This window comes from Lipotes vexillifer, unplaced genomic scaffold (genome assembly GCF_000442215.2).
Source record: "Lipotes vexillifer unplaced genomic scaffold, Lipotes_vexillifer_v1.1 scaffold606, whole genome shotgun sequence".
Taxonomy (NCBI): Eukaryota; Metazoa; Chordata; class Mammalia; order Artiodactyla; family Lipotidae; genus Lipotes; species Lipotes vexillifer.
The window spans coordinates 1007616-1030582 of NW_006780574.1; the positions used below are offsets into that span (position 1 = coordinate 1007616).

General features: G+C 34.7%; 1 protein-coding gene across 1 annotated transcript in view; it reads left to right on the top strand.

Annotated features, from left to right (window-relative positions):
• Window positions 1–22967, top strand: part of LRP1B (LDL receptor related protein 1B) — a gene marked incomplete at its 5' end in the record, with an annotated part of 1013530 nt that overhangs the window by 850939 nt on the left and 139624 nt on the right. The window contains 7 exons of the mRNA XM_007453725.1: window positions 290–419; window positions 2095–2201; window positions 2539–2671; window positions 11767–11889; window positions 17876–18001; window positions 18713–18850; window positions 20478–20612. Coding sequence (XP_007453787.1) covers window positions 290–419; window positions 2095–2201; window positions 2539–2671; window positions 11767–11889; window positions 17876–18001; window positions 18713–18850; window positions 20478–20612 — 892 coding nt within the window. The remainder of the gene's footprint in view (window positions 1–289; window positions 420–2094; window positions 2202–2538; window positions 2672–11766; window positions 11890–17875; window positions 18002–18712; window positions 18851–20477; window positions 20613–22967) is intronic.

Here is a 22967-nt window from a genome sequence, read left to right on the forward strand (position 1 = left end):
CTTCATCATCACTTACACTTATTAAAATTACATTACCCTATAACTGTCTATTGGAGAATGAGCCACTCAGAGCAATTTAATTAGTTGATAAAGCCATGGGATTTATGTTCTTTTTACATTTCTCTGTTTTATTATGACTAAGAGACAAATGAAAGCGGAAAAGGATTATAATGTTATATAGTCACAAGCTTAAATGTGACCATCTGAGTTTCTTATATGTGTCTTTTTTGGATTTGAAGACATTTGTCTAAAAAATTAATTTTAATTATGTCTGTGTTGTTTTTGACAGAGAAATTGTGAAACAAGTTGTTCCAAAGATCAGTTCCAGTGCTCCAATGGTCAGTGTATATCAGCAAAATGGAAATGCGATGGCCATGAAGACTGTAAATATGGAGAAGATGAGAAAAACTGTGAGCCAGGTAAAATTCTTGAGGCCATATTTCATTTAACTAGTATTTTAACTTGGTTAGAATTTAAATTTAAGCAATAATATGCAAAAACAGTGGCAAATAATGTACATATTTACTGTTTTTAAGAAATAATCTGAAATATCTGTAGATAAATTAATTGTTGTGCCCTTCATATGTTTTGAAAGTGTTTTAGCAGGTAAGATTGTTATTATTTCAAGATCCAAGCATTACTCCCCAAAATTTGGTTTTCTGGTCTCTATATTTTTCTACACCATTTGGAGTTGTTTTTCCAAGACAGCAACATGAAATATGTTGAAACTGTAAGTATGATAAAAGTCAGGTTTCAATTCTGGAAATTAAGGTTATAAAACAGAATGTAGTAGTTTCAATGTGATACCAACTGAGAAAAAGGATGTCTATTATTTCTATTTGCATCATGGTCCAAAATAAAAATAAAATTAAGCAAAACCAGAGTATAGGAAGAAAAACCCAAATGTATAGAAATATATTTCTATTCCTTAAACATGACTTTAAATATACTCATTAAATTAACTTTTATACTTAGGAATTTTAATAACAATATTCTACAGGAAAAAAATAGTAGGGAAAAAAATCAGTTTGTAATCTATGTGTATGGTTATAAGCACTTTCATGGTTAAATTACTTTGAGAGACTAGGTCAGAATTGCAGATACCTGGCACACACATTACCATTGTCCCAGTACTGTGCCCATGGTCCATGTTGCTAATTGATCACATCTTTTTTCTTACTGAATCCAGACATATTCCCAGACTCCTTATTAATACAGATCCCTAGACAAACACTGCCAATTAAAAGAAATTAAATCCCAAGGGAAAAGCTTTTTAGCATTCCTGGAGTAAGTAATTTAGACCACAAAGTCATTATGTAAGTACATTTGGCTACCTAGTAGTCTAATATAAGGCCAAGAACCGCAGAGGTTTGAATACAAATTTAGCAAACTCGAACACATAGACAAAGAAAAGTCTCATCATTATTATGTCAATTAGTTAAATTGGGTATTGGTAGTAACTTATTTATCCACATTTAAAAAAAATTTTCCATATGATAAAGAAACACTTCGAATTCTACAGACTCTGCTAATCACACATATATTCATATTTAAAACCCCAAACCAAAAAAAAAAAAACTTCTTAAAACTTATGTGAATATGACATTTATATCAAAACAGCCAAATAGATATCATGGGGTCTATGAGACCATGCCAAGATTTCCACTTTTAGCTTTATACAATGCACATTATGAATTAACACTCCCAAAGGTCACTAAATCCTATTACAGTTTTAAAAATAATCTGAGGCTTTTGTCTTTTAAATAAATTAATTGAAAATTGTAAAAAAAAATACATTTAACTCTTCACAAATCAGAAAGATGGAGGTTATAGAGGGTTTTTTTCTTTCCCTTTCTTTAGTCTAGTGAGTTGAATACTGATTGAACAGGCTATTACATCATGAGGTATATTTAATACAATGCAATAATATTGTAAAGCACATCTTAAGTCAATATTTAATATCAGATGTTGAATATAGCTCAAATAATCTAAACTATTTTCATTACTACATATAACTTTTATATGCTTATATATGCTTTTATCTATCAACCATTCATTCTGTTCACTAAATCTAAATTTCAACTTTATATTCAGCTTCTCCTACTTGCTCATCAAGTGAATATATATGTGCCAGTGGAGGATGTGTATCAGCATCTTTGAAATGTAATGGAGAATATGACTGTGCTGATGGTTCAGATGAGGTAAAATCTATCTTTTGGTTAAAATCTCTGAATTACATGAATTAGGTTTGAGAAAGCAAACATAGTAAAAACAAAGAGACAGAATCTTGATTCTTAGCACTGTCTAAAATGTTAAGACAAGAACATTGAATACAGTAATTTCAGCAAATACCTGAATCTTCGTGCTGTCCATAGACTAAACCCTATTGTCATTTGCAGAGGTGATATTCATTAAATAAAAATAAAAGAAAGCCCACAGTATAATCAGTCTCCAGTATTGTCAGCTGCATGTTTATCTTGCTTGTTACAATAGCATTATCATTAATGAAAACTGCAGTGGCCGTTTGTATTTGAACAGATGGACTGTGTGACTGAGTGTAAGGAAGATCAGTTTCGATGCAGAAATAAAGCCCACTGTATTCCAATTAGATGGCTTTGTGATGGAATTCATGACTGTGTGGATGGCAGTGACGAAGAGAACTGTGACAGAGGTAAGGTACTTTGTGTGTGTGTGTGTGTGTGCGCGCGCGCGCGCGCGCCTGCAAGTAAGAGAATGGCAAGAATGACAGTTAAGATGCTACGCAGAATATTTACATAGTGTGCTAGAGGCGGAGGATAAGATCATTAAATGATTCTCCTTTTCTAGTTTAATTACATAGTAGCCTATTCTAAATAAGCAAAATCTGGCTCATTTTCAGACAAGAGTATAAATTCGTCTTCATATAACAAAGACAACCAAAATGCAAGTGTTTTTTGGGTGCCTATCATGAGCATGTCTTTGGACTAGATGTTGGGTCAGGGATGGGGATATGAGAAGAAACCAGGGAACATGGCCACTATAGCCATTCCTACCAAAGTATTTTATGGGCACGTTTCTCTTCCACATTGCTTGCCTTGTTTCTGAAAGACTAGAAACAGCATGTGGTATACTATACCACACCTACTAATATGCTAGATCATATATAGGTTATAGGTTGTGCCCCAAATTTCTTTCTTGCCATATAATTGAGAAAATGACCTACATTATTTGTCAGTCTGAAAGAAACTTTCTGTTTTATAGCATCATTTTTTTCCAGCTATGTGAAAATCCTGACAGATAACTTTTTAGTTTAAGTCACCACATTAAAAACAGCAATTATGGCTACTTTAGAGTTAATGAGAGGAAAGCAAAGAAATTATAGGGTGAATCTTAAAATGATCACAAATTGCAGCATTCTTATTATTTTCATAAGATATATTATAAAATATATATCTTATTAATATATATTATAATATATATATATTTAGATATATTCTTTAAATACAAAAATTATTTTTACCTACTTATAAAAGTCTCTCAATCAACTTTACATTTTAGAATATTTGGAACATCATCAACAGAGATGATATTAGATATTGACATATGTTGCAAGGCATTTGAACAGACATTCAGGGTTTACACAGTTTAAATGGGCCTAAAGTATTTACTTCTGTAAATATCTAGTTGCTCAAGGAAAAATATCTTCTACTTTCTTTAATATTAGATCAAAACTTTATGATGTCCTATATTTCTATTCCAAACCTGATAAAGTATTGTTATATCAGCAGAAGAAATCCTGTTTCTCATTTGGAATCTGTAGTACCTTATAAAAAACTGTAAAAGATTAAACTTCTGTAATAGCTGTTTCTACTTTTGCTTAAGTTCTCACACTCTCTTTCTGTAACTGGTTACTCTAAAGAAAGAAAACTTTGTGGACCTTCTGGTACCAAAAACTCATATACAATCTTATAGTCAAAGACTTTGGGACCACAATTAAGCTACTCATCATTTACCATTTTCTAATTAATAAGCTCTATCCCCTCAGCTTAAGTCACTGTCACCAGTCTTGTTCTTTTCCTCATGGCTTCCTATCTGGGCTATTAGTGACCCAATTGGTAACCAGTACATCCTGTTCACTGCTGCCATGTTCATCTTATTTAAATGTAACTCTGGTTATGTCAGTCTTTACTTAAAGCTCTTCCTGGTTAGATACAAATATCATAACCTGGCAGTCAGGGTTATAAGAGAATGATCCCATTTCACTTTTCCAGTCTTATAACTCTACTAATCCGCTTTATGTACCCTAAGTTCTAGCCAAACTGGAAGATAATATTCAAGCAATATCCTCCATGCTTTTCAACATCTTTCTTGATTATTCTACTATTTTGCCATCTCAATACCTTTGCCAGTAAAAATTATATCTATTCTTTTAAGTCCATCTCAGTTACTACTGTGTCTTCAACCAAATTGCAGTCTTTTTTTAGTTTCCCTAGGAACCATTTGATTGCATTCCTGTTGTCATGTTCTTCCTTCTAATATAATCACTTCTGTATTATTTGACTAAGCTTCCCTGTTGGAATATGAGTTTCTTGATGTGAAAAATTAGGTATGCAAGCAAAATGTGGGAGTACGTTTCAGGCAGTGGGATCATTATGTTCAAAGTCACAGAGGTGAGGGAAATGATCTGTTTAGGAGCCACAAGTAATTGAGGAGTCATGCTGTAGACCTTGGTTTTAATATTATGCATGTTGAGGAGTTTTCCAAGGCTTTTGAGGAGTTTTCTAATATTAAAAAAAGAAGGGGTGATGGGATTTGAACTATGTAACAGCACAGAGAATTTACTGAGATGAGAATCAAGCAGTCCAGTTTCTTGTCTTATCTCCATGGACATTTCTGTGCTCATGTTTTCATACTATCAAGTCCAGCCACAGTGAAATGTCTCCAACAGCTGTAGAAACACTTGGAAAGTGAGTGTGTGCCTGGGAGGGTGGATGGTGGTGGGCAGTCCTTTTAGGATTTAGCTACTTTTTTAATATTGGATTTCATAAAAAAATGTGTTTGAATAAAGGATTCCAGGTTAAAAAATCAAACATTAAAGTAAAAAACTGAACATTATAGTATTTGAAATCTGAGATAACTTTCAGATTTAAAATGACTATTAAATGTTTAAGCTTACTGACTAAAAAAAGAGGTGAGAGCTTTTAATTCAACCATTTAGAAATATGTCAAAGCTCCCCTACCCTCCCTATTTCTGCTTCTAACATTTCTTGGGTTCATTTGCTGCTAGGTAATTAAATTCCAATGGAATACCTTGTTGGTTAAAGTGTTTGATCCTGTATGGATGTACCATAAGGCATGACCAAGTTCAGATTTCTAGTATTTGATTTGCTTCCAGGAAGTTGTTTAGGTATTGGAAAAAAGCACTTCAAGGCACTGAGGAGATAAAATGCCAGAATAAACATCTCTTCTGTTAAATGTTACTTCCATTCATCTCAAATCTGGACACGTGAGGTAACAGGGGCTAAGTGCTGGGGGCTGGAAGATAAGAGAGCTGCAGGACAAACATGGAACATTTTCAATGTGAATCAATTTTACTGGTTTACTTTAAAAGGACTGAAATCCCAAATACTATGGAATTAAAAGCAGCATTCACTTTTTAAAAAAATAAATTTATTTATTTATTTTTTGTTGCATTGGGTCTTCGTTGCTGCATGAGGGCTTTCTCTAGTTGCAGCGAGCGGGAGCTACTCTTCGTTGCACTGTGCGGGCTTCTCATTGTGGTGGCTTCTCTTATTGCGGAGCACAGGCACTAGGTGCACGGGCTTCACGAATCGTGGTGCACGGGCTCAGTAATTGTGGCACACGGGCTTAGTTGCTCCACGGCATGTGGCATCTTCCCGGACCAGGGCTCGAACCCATGCCCCCCGCATTGGCAGGCAGATTCTTAACCACTGCGCTATGAGGGAAGCCCAGTAGTCACATTTTTAAAGATAAACCATGTTGCCTTAAGGAAACTTGGTGTTTGTTTTGGCCTGAGCTTTCAAACTTTATTCTTTATAGCAATTTTGTTGGAAAAGATAGTTATTGTTTTTAGTAATTATCAGCTCAAATGTATATATTATTATAGAAATTATAAAATATTATATATTTAAGCTTATCTCAACCCAAATAAAGACGAGAACTCTAGATGATTATTTTCTGTGATGATTCACTTGTCCAAATTTCTATGAAACTGCCAAGAGCTAAGTTATATTTAGACATAGGTTGTTGTTAATTAATATATACTTATCTGTTTTTCTAATAACCTCCCACTGAGCTGATCAAGAACATGACTAGGAAACTGGGATTTTAATCCAGCTAATCTCTTTAAATTATACCTGTTTTTAATTGTTTATGTGTGCTTCGTGCCATTTCAAAATAAGCTTGTTAGTTAAGATGTCTTGCAAACCCCCCACCCCCCCAATGCATTTTTTGCAATGCAAATTCTTCCTAGTACAGTAGGAAACCTTTCGTAGGTTATCATAAAACCTTTGCTTTTCTGCTACAATTATGATTTCATTTATATTTCTATTCTTCTTAATAAAAATAGTGGCATGTCCAACACTTTTTTTTGGTTTTATTTATTTATTTAGTTTTGGCCATACTTTGTGGCATGTAGGATCTTGGTTCCTCCATCAGTGATCGAACCTGTGTCCCCTGCAGTGGAAGCCTGGAGTCTTAACCACTGGGCTGCCAGGCAAGTCCCATGTCCCACACTCTTATGGGGAAAATGATAATGTTATGTAATGCAATACCTTTGGGAACACATTTTTTTTCCTTTTAACAAGACTGATGTACTACAAATAGAGTTTTTAAAAATAATCAGAAGATGTCAAGAATTCACAAATTCTGTTTGAATTTAGTCCATTTTAGAATGGAACATGCGATGAGATTTAGTCATTAGAATCTTTATTCTGAAAGAATACAACTCTTTCATATTCTATGGATTTTGATATTGAATTAAGCCAAAGCTCACCTCAAACCAATATTCATATCTTTAATACTAAAGGCTGTTCATGTTATATCTTTTTGTTTTCAGAGTTCCTAAGTGGTAATATATTTTCTTGCACTGATTTTGATAATTGAGATTATTTTAAAAATCAGGGCATTTTTAGAGTTGAGCACTGCAGATGTTTGAAAGAAAAGGGCATCCCAATGCCAGATATTGTACTGTCAGAAGTCTCACATGGTGACATTCACCTTGCTGCACTCACCAAGGACCTGCCTTTTTCTGTGTCTTCGTTTGTTAGTGCTCAGAGGTGTCAATTTAAGCTGTACCAGTTCTGTTAAGCATTTTTGCAGGAAAACTTAGACCCGTTCTGAATGGTATCACTATAAATTCCTGGCCTCAGCCTCAACTACCACTCAAGATTCTAAGCAATCTACCTATATGTTTTTAATCATCTCTCTCTACCATTAACCATATCTGGTTTTTAAAAAGTTGATTTATTTTCTCACATTCCACCTCACAGCAATAGTAAAAATCATGAACTTTTTTAGCATCTAGACACAAAATTAATTAAGCTACATATAGCTGTGCCTAGCATTTCCTCCTTCCTTTCTCTTGAAATGGAAGACTTGTCTTCCAGCCTAAGGATAATCCTTTTATTTTGCTTTAGATGTCAAATCCTTCACAATTTCTTGATTCTCAAGGAACTCATTATCTGAATTACCTTTTCTCTCTTCTGTATCCTCAACATTACCTTGTCTACTGAATTCCTTAACTTCCTCTTTTCTTCCTCCCCTTTAAGGGTAAACTTCTGAACTACAAATTCTTCATCTATAATAACCAACTACAAACATTTCACTAAACCCACCACCACTTCACTAAAGCTACTCTCTTAGCATCATTTAAATGTGCTATTAACTTCTTGTTAGAAAAGTTTTCAAGTATTTCTCCAACCACTCTGGCTACTTCTTCTCAGTCTCTTTGGTAGATTCCTCTTTATATATTCAAACTTTAAACGCTGATTTTCTCTGTGTTCTCTTCTAAATTTCAAATAATAACTGTATTCTGATCACTCCCGACTCTACATTTACACCTCAGAAACCTATCCCATATTTCAGACACATTTATCCACTAGCCTGCTAAATATCACCACATGGTTGTCTTACCAGTAACCTAAATGAATTGTGTCATTATTTCCACTAAACCTGATCCTTCTAATGTGATCTTTTATTTATTGAATGACACCAACATTCACTGAATGATCCAAACAAACCAAAAATTGAGTAGTACTGTGTTTGAATACTCACTCTCCTTTACCAGCCTCATCTAGTTAGCCATCAGATCCTGAGGATTCTACCTCCTGAAGAGCTCTCAAATGTAGCTACTCTAAATCAGGTTTCCATCCGTTGTTTTCTGAACTGCTGCAAGCCCTATTCAAATTGGTATTTTTCCTCCCATCTTGGCTTTACTCTCCCTGTCTACATTTCTAAGTTTTCCTCACTGTAGCTAGTGTTGTCATTCTAAAACCCAAATCTGATTCTGTGATTTCCTAAGTTAAATCTTTGCTACTGGAAGTGAATTACTAGAGGTTAGTGTGCAAGCCAAAACTCAGAACTAGAAGAGCTTATTGACTCTCACAAGCCTAGGCTCATTATTGTCTCCAAAGTACATACATAAAATGAACAATGCTTCTTTCTTGGAATTTTCTAGGCTTGCAAGGATGAGCACTATCATTCCCCAGCTCCGTGTTTTAATAAACATATCCATTTTTAATATGTTCAATCATCAAATCTCACCAATATAGAAATGATACTACTTATATATGAAATTCAAATTGGTAATATAATTCTCTGAGAGCAATCTTATTAACATTAATTTTAAATTCCCATAAAGTTTCTTTGTGTGGTTTCCCCATGTACTCCTTACAAACATGAACTTATAAATCTTAACCATACCTCTTTTGTAGCATATGAAGATGTTGAGCCCCATAGAAATTAATATACTTTTCCAAAGCAAGACAAAGCAAGTTCCTATCTCCCTAACCATTGCTGTTTCTGCTATATATTGCTACATATCTAGACATACAACTAAAGTTTATTCGTACTTTGGGTCCTTTGCCTGTGGTGGATGTATTTAACTTTAAGATAGAATGTCCCTGTATTCTTTTTTCTTTTAACATCTTTATTGGAGTATAATTGCTTTACAATGTTGTGTTAGTTTCTGCTGTATAACAAAGTGAATCAGCTATATATATATATATACATATATCCCCATATCCCTTCCCTCTTGTGTGTCCCTCCCACCCTTCCCATCCCACCCCTCTAGGTGGTCACAGCACCAAGCTGATCTCCCTGTGCTACGGGGCTGCTTCCCACTAGCTATTTTACATTTGGTAGTGTATATATGTCCATGCCACTCTCTCACTTCGTCACAGCTTACCCTTCCCCCTCCCCGTGTCCTCAAGTCCATTCTTTACATCTGTGTCTTTATTCTTGTCCTGCACTTAGGTTCTTCAGAAACTTTTATTTTTTTTTTTGATTCCATATATATGTGTTAGCATATGGTATTTATTTTTCTCTTTCTGACTTACTTCGCTCTGTATGACAGACTCTAGGTCCATCCACCTCACTAAATAACTCAATTTCATTTCTTTTTATGGCTGAGTAATATTCCATTGTATATATGTGCCACATCTTCTTTATCCATTCATCTGTTGATGGACACTTAGGTTGTTTCCATGTCCTGGCTATTGTAAATAGTGCTGCAGTGAACATTGGGGTGCATGTGTCTTTTGAATTATGGTTTTCTCAGGGTATATGCCCAGTAGTGGGATTGCTGGGTCATATGGTAGTTCTATTTTTAGTTTTCTAAGGAACCTCCATACTGTTCTCCATAATGGCTGTATCAATTTACATTCCCACCAACAGTGCAAGAGGGTTCCCTTTTCTCCACACCCTCTCCAGCATTTATTGTTTGTAGATTTTTTGATGATGGTCATTCTGACCGCTGTGAGGTGATACCTCATTATAATTTTGATTTTCATTTTTCTAAGGATAGTGATGTTGAGCATCCTTCCATGTGTTTGTTGGCAATCTGTATATATTCCCTGTATTCCTTTTTTTCTTTACATCTTTATTGGAGTATAATTGCTTTACAATGATGTGTTAGTTTCTGCTTTATAACAAAGTGAATCAGTTATACACATACATATGTTCCCATATCTTTTCCCTCTTGAGTCTCCCTCCCTCCCACCCTCCCTATCCCACCCCTCTAGGTGGTCACAAAGCACCGAGCTGATCTCCCTGTGCTATGTGGCTGCTTCCCACTAGCTATCTATTTTACGTTTGGTAGTGTTTATATGTCCATGCCTCTCTCTCACTTTGTCACAGCTTACCCTTCCCCCTCCTCATATCCTCAAGTCCATTCTCTAGTAGGTCTGTGTCTTTATTATTGTCTTACCCCTAGGTTCTTCATGACCTTTATTTTTTTCTTAGATTCCATATACATGTGTTAGCATACGGGATTTGTCTTTCTCTTTCTGACTTACTTCACTCTGTATGACAGACTCTAGGTCCATCCACCTCACTACAAATAACTCAATTTCGTTTCTTTTTATGGCTGAGCAATATTCCATTGTATATATGTGCCACATCTTCTTTATCCATTCATCTGATGATGGACACTTAGCTTGTTTCCATCTCCTGGCTATTGTAAATAGAGCTGCAATCAACATTTTGGTACATGACTCTTTTTGAATTATGGTTTTCTCAGGGTATATGCCCAGTAGTGGGATTGCTGGGTCATATGGTAGTTCTATTTGTAGTTTTTTAAGGAACCTCCATACTGTTCTCCATAGTGGCTGAACCAATTCACACTCCCACCAGCAGTGCAAGAGGGTTCCCTTTTCTCCACACCCTCTCCAGCATTTGTTGTTTCTAGACTTTTTGATGATGGCCATTCTGACCGGTGTGAGATGATATCTCATTGTAGTTTTGATTTGCATTTCTCTAATGATTAATGATGTTGAGCATTCTTTCATGTGTTTGCTGGCCATCTGTATATCTTCTTTGGAGAAATGTCTATTTAGGTCTTCTGCGCATTTTTGGATTGGGTTGTTTGCTTTTTTGTTATTGAGCTACATGAGCTGCTTGTAAATTTTGGGGATTAATCCTTTCTATTTAACTGAAAAGAGAGAAAGAATGCAAACATTTAAAAAATACACACAGAAAGAGTACTCTATTGTACAATTTTTATAAGAATAAATAATATTTCCTCACATCACCAACGTATAATTCTGTTATAAAATTAACTGTTTCTCTATGACTGCAAAAACTTATTTCTGGTCATTCTGTTTTTAATGGTTCAGTCTGTCAGTTTCCAGATACAACTGAATTATCTAATAATTTTTAAAGTGTCTTTTCTTTCCAGAACAGCATCATTTTTAGTAAAGAAAATTAATACTATTTAAAATCTAAGTTTCTTTACACTCAGTAACATAGAAATGATATGAAATGGAAGGGAATTTATATTTGAGAAAAGTTGATTCTATCATCTTATGATCAATATTTGCTAAAGAAAATATTATAGACATGAGTGTGATATCGGATTGTTTTGAAAAGTTAAAAACGAGTACCCTTTAAAAAAAAGTTTGGACATTATATATTCCTAGTATTATACAGGAAAAAAAAATAAGGAAATGAGACACTAGATACTGAGCTGAGAATTAGAGGAATATGTGTTTTGCTGACTGGAATTAATTATGCTATATCCCTCTGTCTCTTTTTTGTTTTAAAATAAAGGAGGAAATATATGTAGAGCAGATGAGTTCCTTTGCAATAATTCCCTCTGCAAACTACATTTCTGGGTGTGTGATGGAGAAGATGACTGTGGAGACAACTCTGACGAAGCCCCTGATATGTGTGGTATGGCATTTCACGTGGCTCTAGATTGTACTCTCATCTCCTGATGTAGTGCGCCAGCGTGAATCGATGAAGTAGTGAGGTGAACCACAAATTTTACCGTCCTGGGGTTAGGTAGATAAAGTATAGCCACAGATACAGCTTTTGGTCAGGTAATAAGAGATAACCCTGCTCAAAGTTTATGACTTTATAGAGAGCCCTCCTAAATCTGAACTTGCACATGTCAGCAGTATTCAAAAGATAGATTATGGTCTATCTAAGAGGATTTAGAGTAGTTGACCTTTTGAATTGAGTAAGGTTCATATAAGGACTTTGGCTTTATTCCCAATTGGTGTTTTAGGCTAAAACAATTTTTTTGACAGATAAGCATGGAAAAAATGTGCATAATCAAATCATGTACTTCCACAAGTCACCCACTCCTGAGACTGTGGTTATTCAGAGAAGGGAAATAAGTATACATAGAGATATACAGACATTATCTATCTATATCTATCTACCTATCTATCTATCTATCTATATATATATCTTACAAATGTTAGTCAGAGAACTGCAATTAGGAGTTACTTAACATTTAAATCTGAAAATCTTAACAAAATTTATTTCTTCTTCAAATTCGAGTTACTTCTGACATTAGTCACAAGCGTGATTATGCAACCACGAGCTATAAATATAAATGTGCGCCTTCAGATCACCAAATTAAATGATTTCCTGTATTTGGTAAACACTTTTTTTCTTCATCTCATTCTTTTGCTAATCTCAACAAAAAATGTAATTTAACTTTTAATTTAAAGAAAAATACTACTACTTTGGGTATAACTAAATAGCACATCAGGTGAATTAAGGAAAGCATAGCATGAGTGTATGTTCTTAAATTCTATGTTCTATTTGGTATATCAAATTAAACTAATTATTTTGATAGATGATGATATTGACTACAGATGTTACAGTTGAAGAAAAAAATCTGAAACACGGAGGCAGCTTTATTTTAAACATGTTTGAAAATTTTAAAAAGACAGTGGTTAGAGAATTGATCTCTGTAGGTACAACTGATAGGTGATATAACTAAATTTCAATTTCAGTTCTTCTACATAATCTTACAAAGTGAACTCTAGAGAATGACCAGAGATTGTATTGTTTCTGAATCATAATAGTTGAAAAAATGTGAGTTTACCAATATCAAGCCAAAACCTATTATTTTTATAAACTATGTTTTTTTCTTCTATTCTCTATTCCACTTCAACACAAAACTATTGAGTGTAATAGGAAATGTTTGGAAACTAATTAACCATGTGGGGCTCCAGAGTCACCCCCCGACCCCGAAACCGCTTCAAGGGCCAGGAAGTGATTCTCAGGGACATGCTGCATAGCTGCTGGAAAACTTGTAAAATACATCCAGCTTAATTCTGTAAATATTTTTGCATTCCCCTCAGTCATCAGTATTAACACTGAGTCAAGCTATGATGTTCTGGAGACTGTGCTAAGTAATTGGGATAAAAAAAAAAAACCTGAACAGAACATGACTCTCTTTGACAAGGAGATCTTATTCTGGTTGGAAAATAATAATTTCCATAAATTATATTTTAAGCAATAGTAGAATTAAGTAAAGACAAGGCAGAGAGGGATAAGATGAACTCTGCCTGAAGGGGAATTCAGAAAGCTACAGTTTTGAAAGATCTAGGCTAAAAGTCACCATAGGCATAGAGAACAGTGTGGGGAAAAGTATCATTCATTCATTTAATAAATATTTGTTAAGCTAGAGACTGTGATTATTTGTGGTGATATAATGATGAGAGAAACAGATATGGACCCAGACTTTACAGAGCTGAGAGTCTAGTGGAAGAGGGATATTAATGATCACAAAAATATATAGTTATAAACTATGATACGTGCAATGAAGAAAAAGTATAATAAGTTATAAAACTATAGAACAGAAGGATTTTACTCAATCTTGGATTATAAGAAGTAACATTTGAGTTTGAGTCTGAGAAATTTATAGCTGCCAGGTAGGTGAAAGGGATGGAGTGAGAGTGGATGACACAACATTTTAGGCAAAGGAGACAAGATGTAGAAAGGCCCTGAGGTACAGCGAACCATAGTTTACTAGAGAAGCTGAAAGACGTGTGCTTGGAGAACACAGAGCAAGATAGATAATGGATGAAACTGAAGAGACAGGAGAGATACATGGAAACTTGTGAGTCTAGATAGGGATTTTTAGATTTAGCCTAAAAGCAATTAAAAATACTATAGAATTTAAAATAGAGGAGGCACATAGTCATATTTATATTTCACAAATACTGGATAGAAATAGGCAAGAATAGTTAAGACAATTGCAGAGCTCAAGGCAAGCTATGCGGGTAGCTTGGATTAAGATAATGACAGACCACGATGGCAAAGTATACACAGTTTGAATGTGATTTAAAAAGCAAAATGAATTGGATTAAATAATGGAGTAGTTATAGGAGGCAAGAGAGAGGAAGTTGCCCAGTATAATTTTTAGGCTGTTTTCGCTTGTACATTTGAATAGATGGGGAACACAGGAAAAGGGACAGTTTTGCAAGTAAAGATTAGAAGTCTGGCTTGAGATGCATCTGGGGAGACATACAAGTACAGATTTCAAGTAGTGCTAGATATTTGGTTCTAGAGCTTAAAGAGCTGGTCTAGAAATATAAATTTGAGAGTCAGCATAAAATGTAGTAGTAAATACTATGGAATTTGTAAGATTTAGGCTGGGAGGGAGTAAAACATAAAAGTGGGGGATTAGGATAGAATATTGAGGGCCACCAACATCTAGATAAATATGAACAGCCAGAAGAGACTCAGGTGAGTGATAACAAAAGGATAAGCAAAAAAAAAAGGAAGTATGACAAGAGAAATATGAAGGTAATAAAATGTTTCAAGAAAGATGGGATAGTTCCTGAAGAAGCAGGGGAAATTAAGCTTCAGAGCAAGTGAAAAAAATCAGTTTTAGATAAGGGTAGTGACCCCTTGAAATGAGTTGATAGACTATATGCAGATGCAGGTGGATGTACACATATTTAATGATATAACATTTTTTTAATCTTTTAATTTCCACTTTTTTATGTATAGTAAGGAAGCATGTTCATATATAGAATGTGAAAGGTTGGTGTGGTAGGGAGATTCAAAAGGAATGCAGATTTAAATCATTACTGCAAAGGGTAAGAGTGACATTATATATAGATAGATATAAATATATAGATATAAATGAATGATTTCCAAGTAGTGTTCAGGGCCTACCTGGCATTAATAAATATTCATATTTGTGATATCAGTTGGTCTTGCAGTATGGTCATCTGCAACATTCCTGGGCTTCCCAGATGCAGACATTGGGATAGCAGATGGTTTCATTCATCTAAGTTTGGGATTCTGATAATTAAGATGAAAAAAGCAAAAGGGCCAGAGAATCCAGATTATTTGGACACAAGTGATTTTCTAAAAGTACTTAGAAAAATGTCCAACATATAAAGGTTATCAATAAATATCAAATAAGTAAATTAAAAATGGAATATGGGGGCTCCCCTGGTGGCGCAGTGGTTGAGAGTCCGCCTGCCGATGCAGGGGACGCTGGTTCGTGCCCCGGCCCGCGAGGATCCCACATGCCGCGGAGCGGCTGGGCCCATGAGCCATGGCCGCGGAGCCTGCGCGTCCGGAGCCTGTGCTCCGCAACGGGAGAGGCCACAGCAGTGAGAGGCCCGCGTACCGCAAAAAAACAAAACAGAACAGTAGCCTAAAAGTTCTCAAGGAGCATTGTTAAAAAAAAGAAAAAAGAAAAATGGAATATGGAATCTCATGTCAACAGAAGGGGAAGTAAAGAGAAAAAAGGCAATGGTAAATAAGGAAGAGTTAGATGTATCAATGGGCTAAAGTTTCAGGTAAGACTGAAAAAGCATCTTTAATGAGACTGGTTGAATTAAAAAGTTGGCTAATTGGAGATTGTTGTCAGAATTTGGTCAGACTTTTAAAATTAGTGGCTTTGTAAATGAAGCAATTGGAGGAAATAGCAAATCCGGCTGTGTCAGTGTTTCTTATCTGCGGGCAGCAGGAACTGTCATTGGCTGAATTAAGAAGATAAATTTGTTGAAATCCACCCATGTCCACAGCCTTCTAGAAGAATGGGTGGCCTAGGTGGGTTAGAGTAAAAGGACATTGGGTATGAGAAAATCAGGAAGTTAAGAGGTGCAGTTATTGGCTAGTTTGCTCATATGGATGTTGATGTCACCTAGGATGCTGGAATAATTTAGATGGAGAGAAATAGCTGTGAGGGATGGTGCTACAGTCTTCAGTGAATTGGGGAGGGGGTGATGTTTATAAGGTTAATGAGAAAATAGAGATAAGAAAAAAATACAACCAAATGCCTGGCCCTCAAAATAACAGTTTTTGTTTTTAGTTTATTTTAAAAAGTAGAATGTGAATATATAGTAGCAAAGTTCTGGAAGCCATAATAGGAAATTATGATGTCTTCAAATATGAGATAACATGAGGTTTGAGCAATTTAAGAGACATTCCTAAAAAATCTGAAGAGGAGGAACTCTGCTTAGAGTGAAAAACAGATTTTAATTAGAACAAGGAAGGTGGCAAGAAGGAATATGGCATATTTAAGGAGCTAATAAAGAGTGACAAGGGATGAGTCTGTAGGAGTGGCATGGACAAGATAATGATAAGTCTATTATGCCATGTAAAGTATCTTAAATTTTATTCTGGAAGTGATGAACAGCTATGGAAGAAATTATCAGATTGCTGTTCTGGTGGCTTTGGGAGGATTTTAGGTTGGGCAATGAAACTGAGACATTAAGGATTCTACGACAGTCATCTCTGTAAGAAATAATGAATAGCTGAGCTGTTGGAGTTGTAACTGGTATGCATGGAGATAAGAGGGCAAATTTGGGACAATACCAACTGCACTTGTTGACTAATAAGAGTTGAAGCATAGTGAGAGGATGCATTTAGAATAATCCCAAACTTGTGGCTATTATGTGCCACAAACTGAACTATGGAAATAAGACAGAGCTTGTTTGAGGAGAAGGAGGTCAAGGGAAGATGATGAAGAATTGAGCTTTGAACTTGTTGAATTTTAAATTCCCAAGGGAACATCCTATAATTAACTATGAGATGCTAGAATTAGATAGCAAATTGAAAGTCTTCAGAATATAGTGTCAAGTAAATTCATGAGAATGAATGAGAATATCTAAGCAGAGAATTCAAGAGTGAGAACATCAGGGGACCAATGATAGAACCGTGCAGTATTCCGCATATGAGATTGGGAAGACATTTAGAGATGTTTCCTACTTTAGGGGTAGAAGTCTTCAGATTCGATAGTGATGGAAAGGACAAGTGTAAAATTCCCTGGCTTTAATTGTTTATTCAAGTCTCATACACACACACACACACACACACACACACACATTAAAAATGAATAAGTAAGATCACCTTATTTGCCTTAAATACATATCGGCCCATTTGTTTATGGAGACAGAGAGTAAGAAACACAGTTATAGTGTTGTTGGGATTTTTTTTTTTTTTTTTTTTTTTTTTTGAATGACCTATTTTCAATTTTGGATCCATAACATATGCTTGCTCAAGCTCTATTTTGTGTGAAATTGCTCTTTCAGATAGCTGTGTCCTGCCATGTTGTATAAACCATAGGCATAAATTAATTTGGTACACTAAGGGAAGTCAGCTAAGATAAAGCATTTGGAAATAAAACCGTGCCGTCTGGCTTTTTTTCTTACTTCATTCAACATTTCATCTGTGCACTCTTTTCTGTTGTTAATATAAATAACTAGGATCATACCTTCTATTATCACACATTTTTCTAGTATCTACATGTAAGCACTTCCCACAACAAAAGATATTCAGAAAAGCTAGATTATGGATTTGAAAAGGAAGAAAATAAAAGGAAGACAAAAGAAGGATTGTTCTTCATAAGTCAGTGTACCCAAAGGAGCTGCTCTGTTTTTTCTTTTTTTTTCAGAAAAATTTCTTTGCCCACCCACAAGACCGCACAGATGCAGAAATAACAGAATATGCCTGCAGCCTGAGCAAATGTGCAATGGGGTTGATGACTGTGGGGACAACTCAGATGAAGATACCTGTGGTGGTAAATCTTCTTAATGTGAAATAATTGATTCAGTGACAGCTGCAGATAATATAATGATTTTAGGGCTCAAAAAATTTAAAAAATATATTTTCAATATTCTTCATACAGGGTATGAAGATAATCCACTAACATTTGATTTGCATAGTAGAACTGTGCAACTTTATCCGCTCCCTCCAGGTCTGTAAATCTCCATTGGTTATAGGTACTTTATTCTAGAAAGTACTGCATGAGAGAAACAATATAGTCGTTTAAAATATTCTGTTAAACAACTTCTTGGGGGAAAAGTGTTTATATAGATTGTATGTATGCATACACAGTCCCTTTTTCACAATTCAGAAATTAAAACTCAAAAGACCAAAAGCTTTACCAAAATATGCAGCAAAACCATTTGGTGACAGACCCTGACTTAAACTGGTCTGAGGTAGTTTATATTACTTTTTTAAAAAAAAATCTCACTTAGGGTGAATATTCAAAAATTTTCCTGTGGAAATATAGTGTTATTTATTATAGGGTAAATACAGTGTTATTTTTCTAAGAATCAAAAATTTCAGAATATTTTTTTCATTTAGCCCAAATAAAGCTTCAAATAGAGCTTCAAATAAAGGATTATGGATTTTTCATAGTGTTTAGCAAAATCTTGCACTTGTTATAGACTCAATAAATTTGTTTTGATTCTGTGAAGTGCTGATCATTTTTTAAACAACTCTATAGGTAAGCTTACATATAAAGCAAGACCTTGTAGAAAAGATGAGTTTGCTTGCAGTAATAAAAAATGTATCCCTATGGACCTCCAGTGTGATCAGCTTGATGACTGTGGAGATGGTTCAGACGAACAAGCCTGCAGAATAAGTGAGTTTGTTTCCTGTTAAAATGCAGCAACACACAAGTTCAATTTCTGCTTCAACATGACTAAAATTTTCTTTACTGCTGTGAGAAAAGATTACTCTTCCAAATGTGCTTAAGTAATACTTGTCTTTAGGCCTTTGCCAAAGTAACCTTAGAATATCATTTTTATTAATTTAAAGTATGAGGTAGGAAAGGTTGATTTTGCAATGAGTATATTTATTAAAGCTGAAACTTTATCCAAATACAGACCTTGATATCAGCAAAGAAATCTATATTCCTTAATATTTTATTTATAAAATATAAATTTAATAGTTTCTGAATTTTATAAACAGTGATATTCATTTGAATGATGGTAAAGGTCCTAATAATTTGTTTAATGTTTTAAAATCCTAATCCATTGCTGTGTCATTCTTAAAGATGACATCATTATTTTATTCAGTTAGAGTGCTATGATACTTGAGCTATGAGACCTTGATTGTGAATAATTTTGTGTTTAATGTTTGATATCTGATTTTTCCATATTGAGAAAACTAATTAAACTTATGACCTTAGATTCATATTGCTTGTAAAAGTCACAAAATAGTTCCAATTCTTGAGTCTTTATTTTGTTCTCATTTATACATAAGTTGTTCCTCACTGGATGCTGAAGCAGTATCCACCAGGATATGGCCATGTATATCTCAATCGTGGTGTATATAATTCCACTGGTGTATTTTAATTCATTACAAAATAGTCAAGAATCAGTGGGAATTAACATTATATTTCTGATAATTAAGGTTTTCATATTTATCATGTAATTAGATTTAAGTAAAATAGAGCTAATTCAATGTTACCCCTATAATAATGTCCCTCTCTTTTATTTGCACTCTAAAATATTTTCCTGAATTGGAGATAAAGCAATGAAGTTGCAACTACCATGCTGGAAGCTACAAATAACACATAGTCTGTCCTAACTTGTATTGCAGTCCATGACCATTGGAGCATATTACAAACTCAAATGCTGCTCCCTGTGTGTGGTTAGGAACTGATGATTTAACCTCTTGCTTGAGTAACATGGTAGTACCCTTGACTGAGTTCCTGAATACTAAGTTTAAGTTAGCAATTGATGCCTACATCTCTAGGTAGCTTCTAGGAAATGTTTTGGTTCTTAGAGAAGAATGTGACTCTTGCTTGAGTAACATGCTTGAGTAACATGGTAGTACCCTTGACTGAGTTCCTGAATACTAAGTTTAAGTTAGCAATAGATGCCTACATCTCTAGGTAGCTTCTAGGAAATGTTTTGGTTCTTAGAGAAGAATGTGACTCTTGTACATTGTATCATGGTAAAGATAGACTGTCATTAGAGCCATTGATTCTCGAATTCCTTTTGGAAAGTAGTATAGCTCAATCACAGCTGTAAATATCAGCTATTGGCAGCTTGGTCTGAACTATCCCTAATGTAATTGATTTTGGTTTTTACCTGTCTATACTTTTATAAGAAATGAGGGCTTATATGGGGAGAAGACCATAACCTTATAAATTCAAAAAGTTATCTATGGAATAATAAATGTAATTTCAAATTAAGAAAAATAGTAAACTCCCACTCAGGTATTAGAATTATATCAGTTTTGATCATATTTTTAAATCCTAGCTCCCGCTGAATATACCTGTGAAAATAATGTGAATCCATGTGGAGATGATGCATATTGTAATCAAATAAAAACATCTGTTTTCTGTCGCTGTAAGCCTGGATTTCAGAGAAACATGAAAAACAGACAGTGTGAAGGTATAGTACATTTCCTCAACAGCTTGCTCTTAAATCTTTAGGTTAGAAAAGACTCCCAAAGCTGCTAAATTGTGAGATGACAGGGGATTGATTTTCATCAGAATGGTGCATATCTATGGGATACCGTTTTACTTATGAGAGTAAAAGTCCCTGGGGTCAAGAGACTGTTTGTACTGCTAAGCTAACCATTGCTGAGGCTTACAAAGCCTTTCATATAGCAGATTCAGACCTGCAGGAATTTCTATTGTATTGTTACAATTGTGTTTTGAAATGCAAATAACGAAATTGCTGGTTCAGAAACTATTGAAGAATTAGAGGCCTTTGCGAAAGAACATGTTTATGATCCCACTTCTCTTGAGTTGTGGCATTTGCAATACTGTGATAGGTAATTCACTTTTAGAGAATTGTGGGCTTTTGTCCTAACACCACGTCTTAAACAGTGCTTTATATTATCAAGAGTATCTCCTAAAATTCAAAGACAGGATTTAAATAAATCTCTGTCAGCTTACTTGTGATCATTTAAAAACTGAGCATGTAAGGGAGCCAGAATCTCATAGTAAGTTATATGTAAATATAATTTACACCAGGTCTTTAACTACAGAGCCAAGAAATACATACCTATATGCACTTTCTGCCAGTTTCTCCATTAATATTGATATTATTGTGGTTAGAGCCAAACCTAAATTATCCAAGTCTGGCTTATCCAGGGCAAATTCAACTCGTAAAATGCTTTCACCTACAAGCTCTCTTCTCGATTGTCTCCTTGTGTTATTCTTGGGTAAATAAAAGCGATTTTTACTTTGTGTCAATCAAAATGGAATTATTGAAATTACTTATACTCATCCAAAGGGGAAATAATTGTAATCACATCATATATATGAACATTTTGAGTTATATACTTGTTTAGATTATTCATGCCATTTTATTTCTTCATTAACATGGAACACTGAAAACTGGCAACTTAAGTTTCTCTATTTTAATAAAAAAGCAAATTATTTCTCGACTAGATTATTTCTTCTTTTGAGAAATACTTTCTTGATGGCTGAGAGCTGATACCATGTATTTTACTTATCCCTGGTATAACATTTGTTAACAAGTAAATTCAGTTTTGTCTCTTTAGCCTATACTTTAATTAAACGCAGAATTGCACTCCTGAGAGTACGTAAGTTCACCTTGGGCAAAGTATCATAGTAGAGACAATAGAATCAAGAAGCCTGAGTTTAAGCCTTGGCACTGTCACTTACAAACGTTACTGGGCAAGTCCTCATCTCTACCACTGAGGCTTTGGAACACTGCTGAGTGCTAAACAAGAGAAAATTACTATTGCTGTGCTCATCCTTAAATTCCTCTAATTCAAGAGGAGGACTTATCTCACAGATTTATTATGTAATTAGGGCAACTATAAGTGATAAAGGGGGCAGAGGAATTTATGCTGATTGAAAGCAGAAGTAGAGGAGGTAAAGAAAAAGAAAGTAGATAATTCACCAGAATCACCTGACCTCAATCCCGGCCCTGCTTAAAACTTTAAAATTTGAGGCATGTGTCTAAGCCATAGAATATTGCCTAAGATTTATTTATTACTTATGATTTATATATATTTATTTTTATGTAGGCATTCAGGATTTTGTTGTTGTTTGTTCACTTGGCCCTTCTTGTTACATAGTCACTTTGTATACATGAAGCCAGAAGTGTGTTAGAGGTGTATCCATATCTTCATTCTTTGCCAGGAATTGTGCAAAATGTTGGCAATAAAAAAATGAATAAATACTAATTTATGATCCCAAGGGACTGACAGTCAAGTAGGGGATATGAATATGTGACCACATATATGAAATACCATATGAACTATATTTCATATGTGTGGCATATGATAGAAATTCCAAGAGAGCAAAAAGTGGAGAATCTAGGAGATGGATAACCATTACTGTATACTGGTGAAGACCAAGGAAGGCTTCACTTCAGGTGAATCTTGAGAGATGAGTAGAAATTTTCTATGTAAAAAGCAAGGGCATTACAGGACACAGGAATATCATATGACATGTGCAAAGGTATGGCGGCAGGTAATCAGAAAACTCAACCTTTATTTGAGTGAATGAAAATACTAGGGAAGTTTGAAATGGATATTTCAACGTGTTAAGTGGATTAACAAGCAATGCACAAGCAATTGATGAGTCATTATAGTGAAACTTGTGAAAAAATTGTTATGGCCGGAAAATATTACATAGCAAGTCACAGACTTAATAGTTTGAAAAGACCATGAAAGAAATAAGAATAATAAGTTGAAGGACACAAAATACATGTCTTTTTTGAAAAGTGGAAAGAATGACAGTACTAATTGGGGTTTTGATGGTGCTA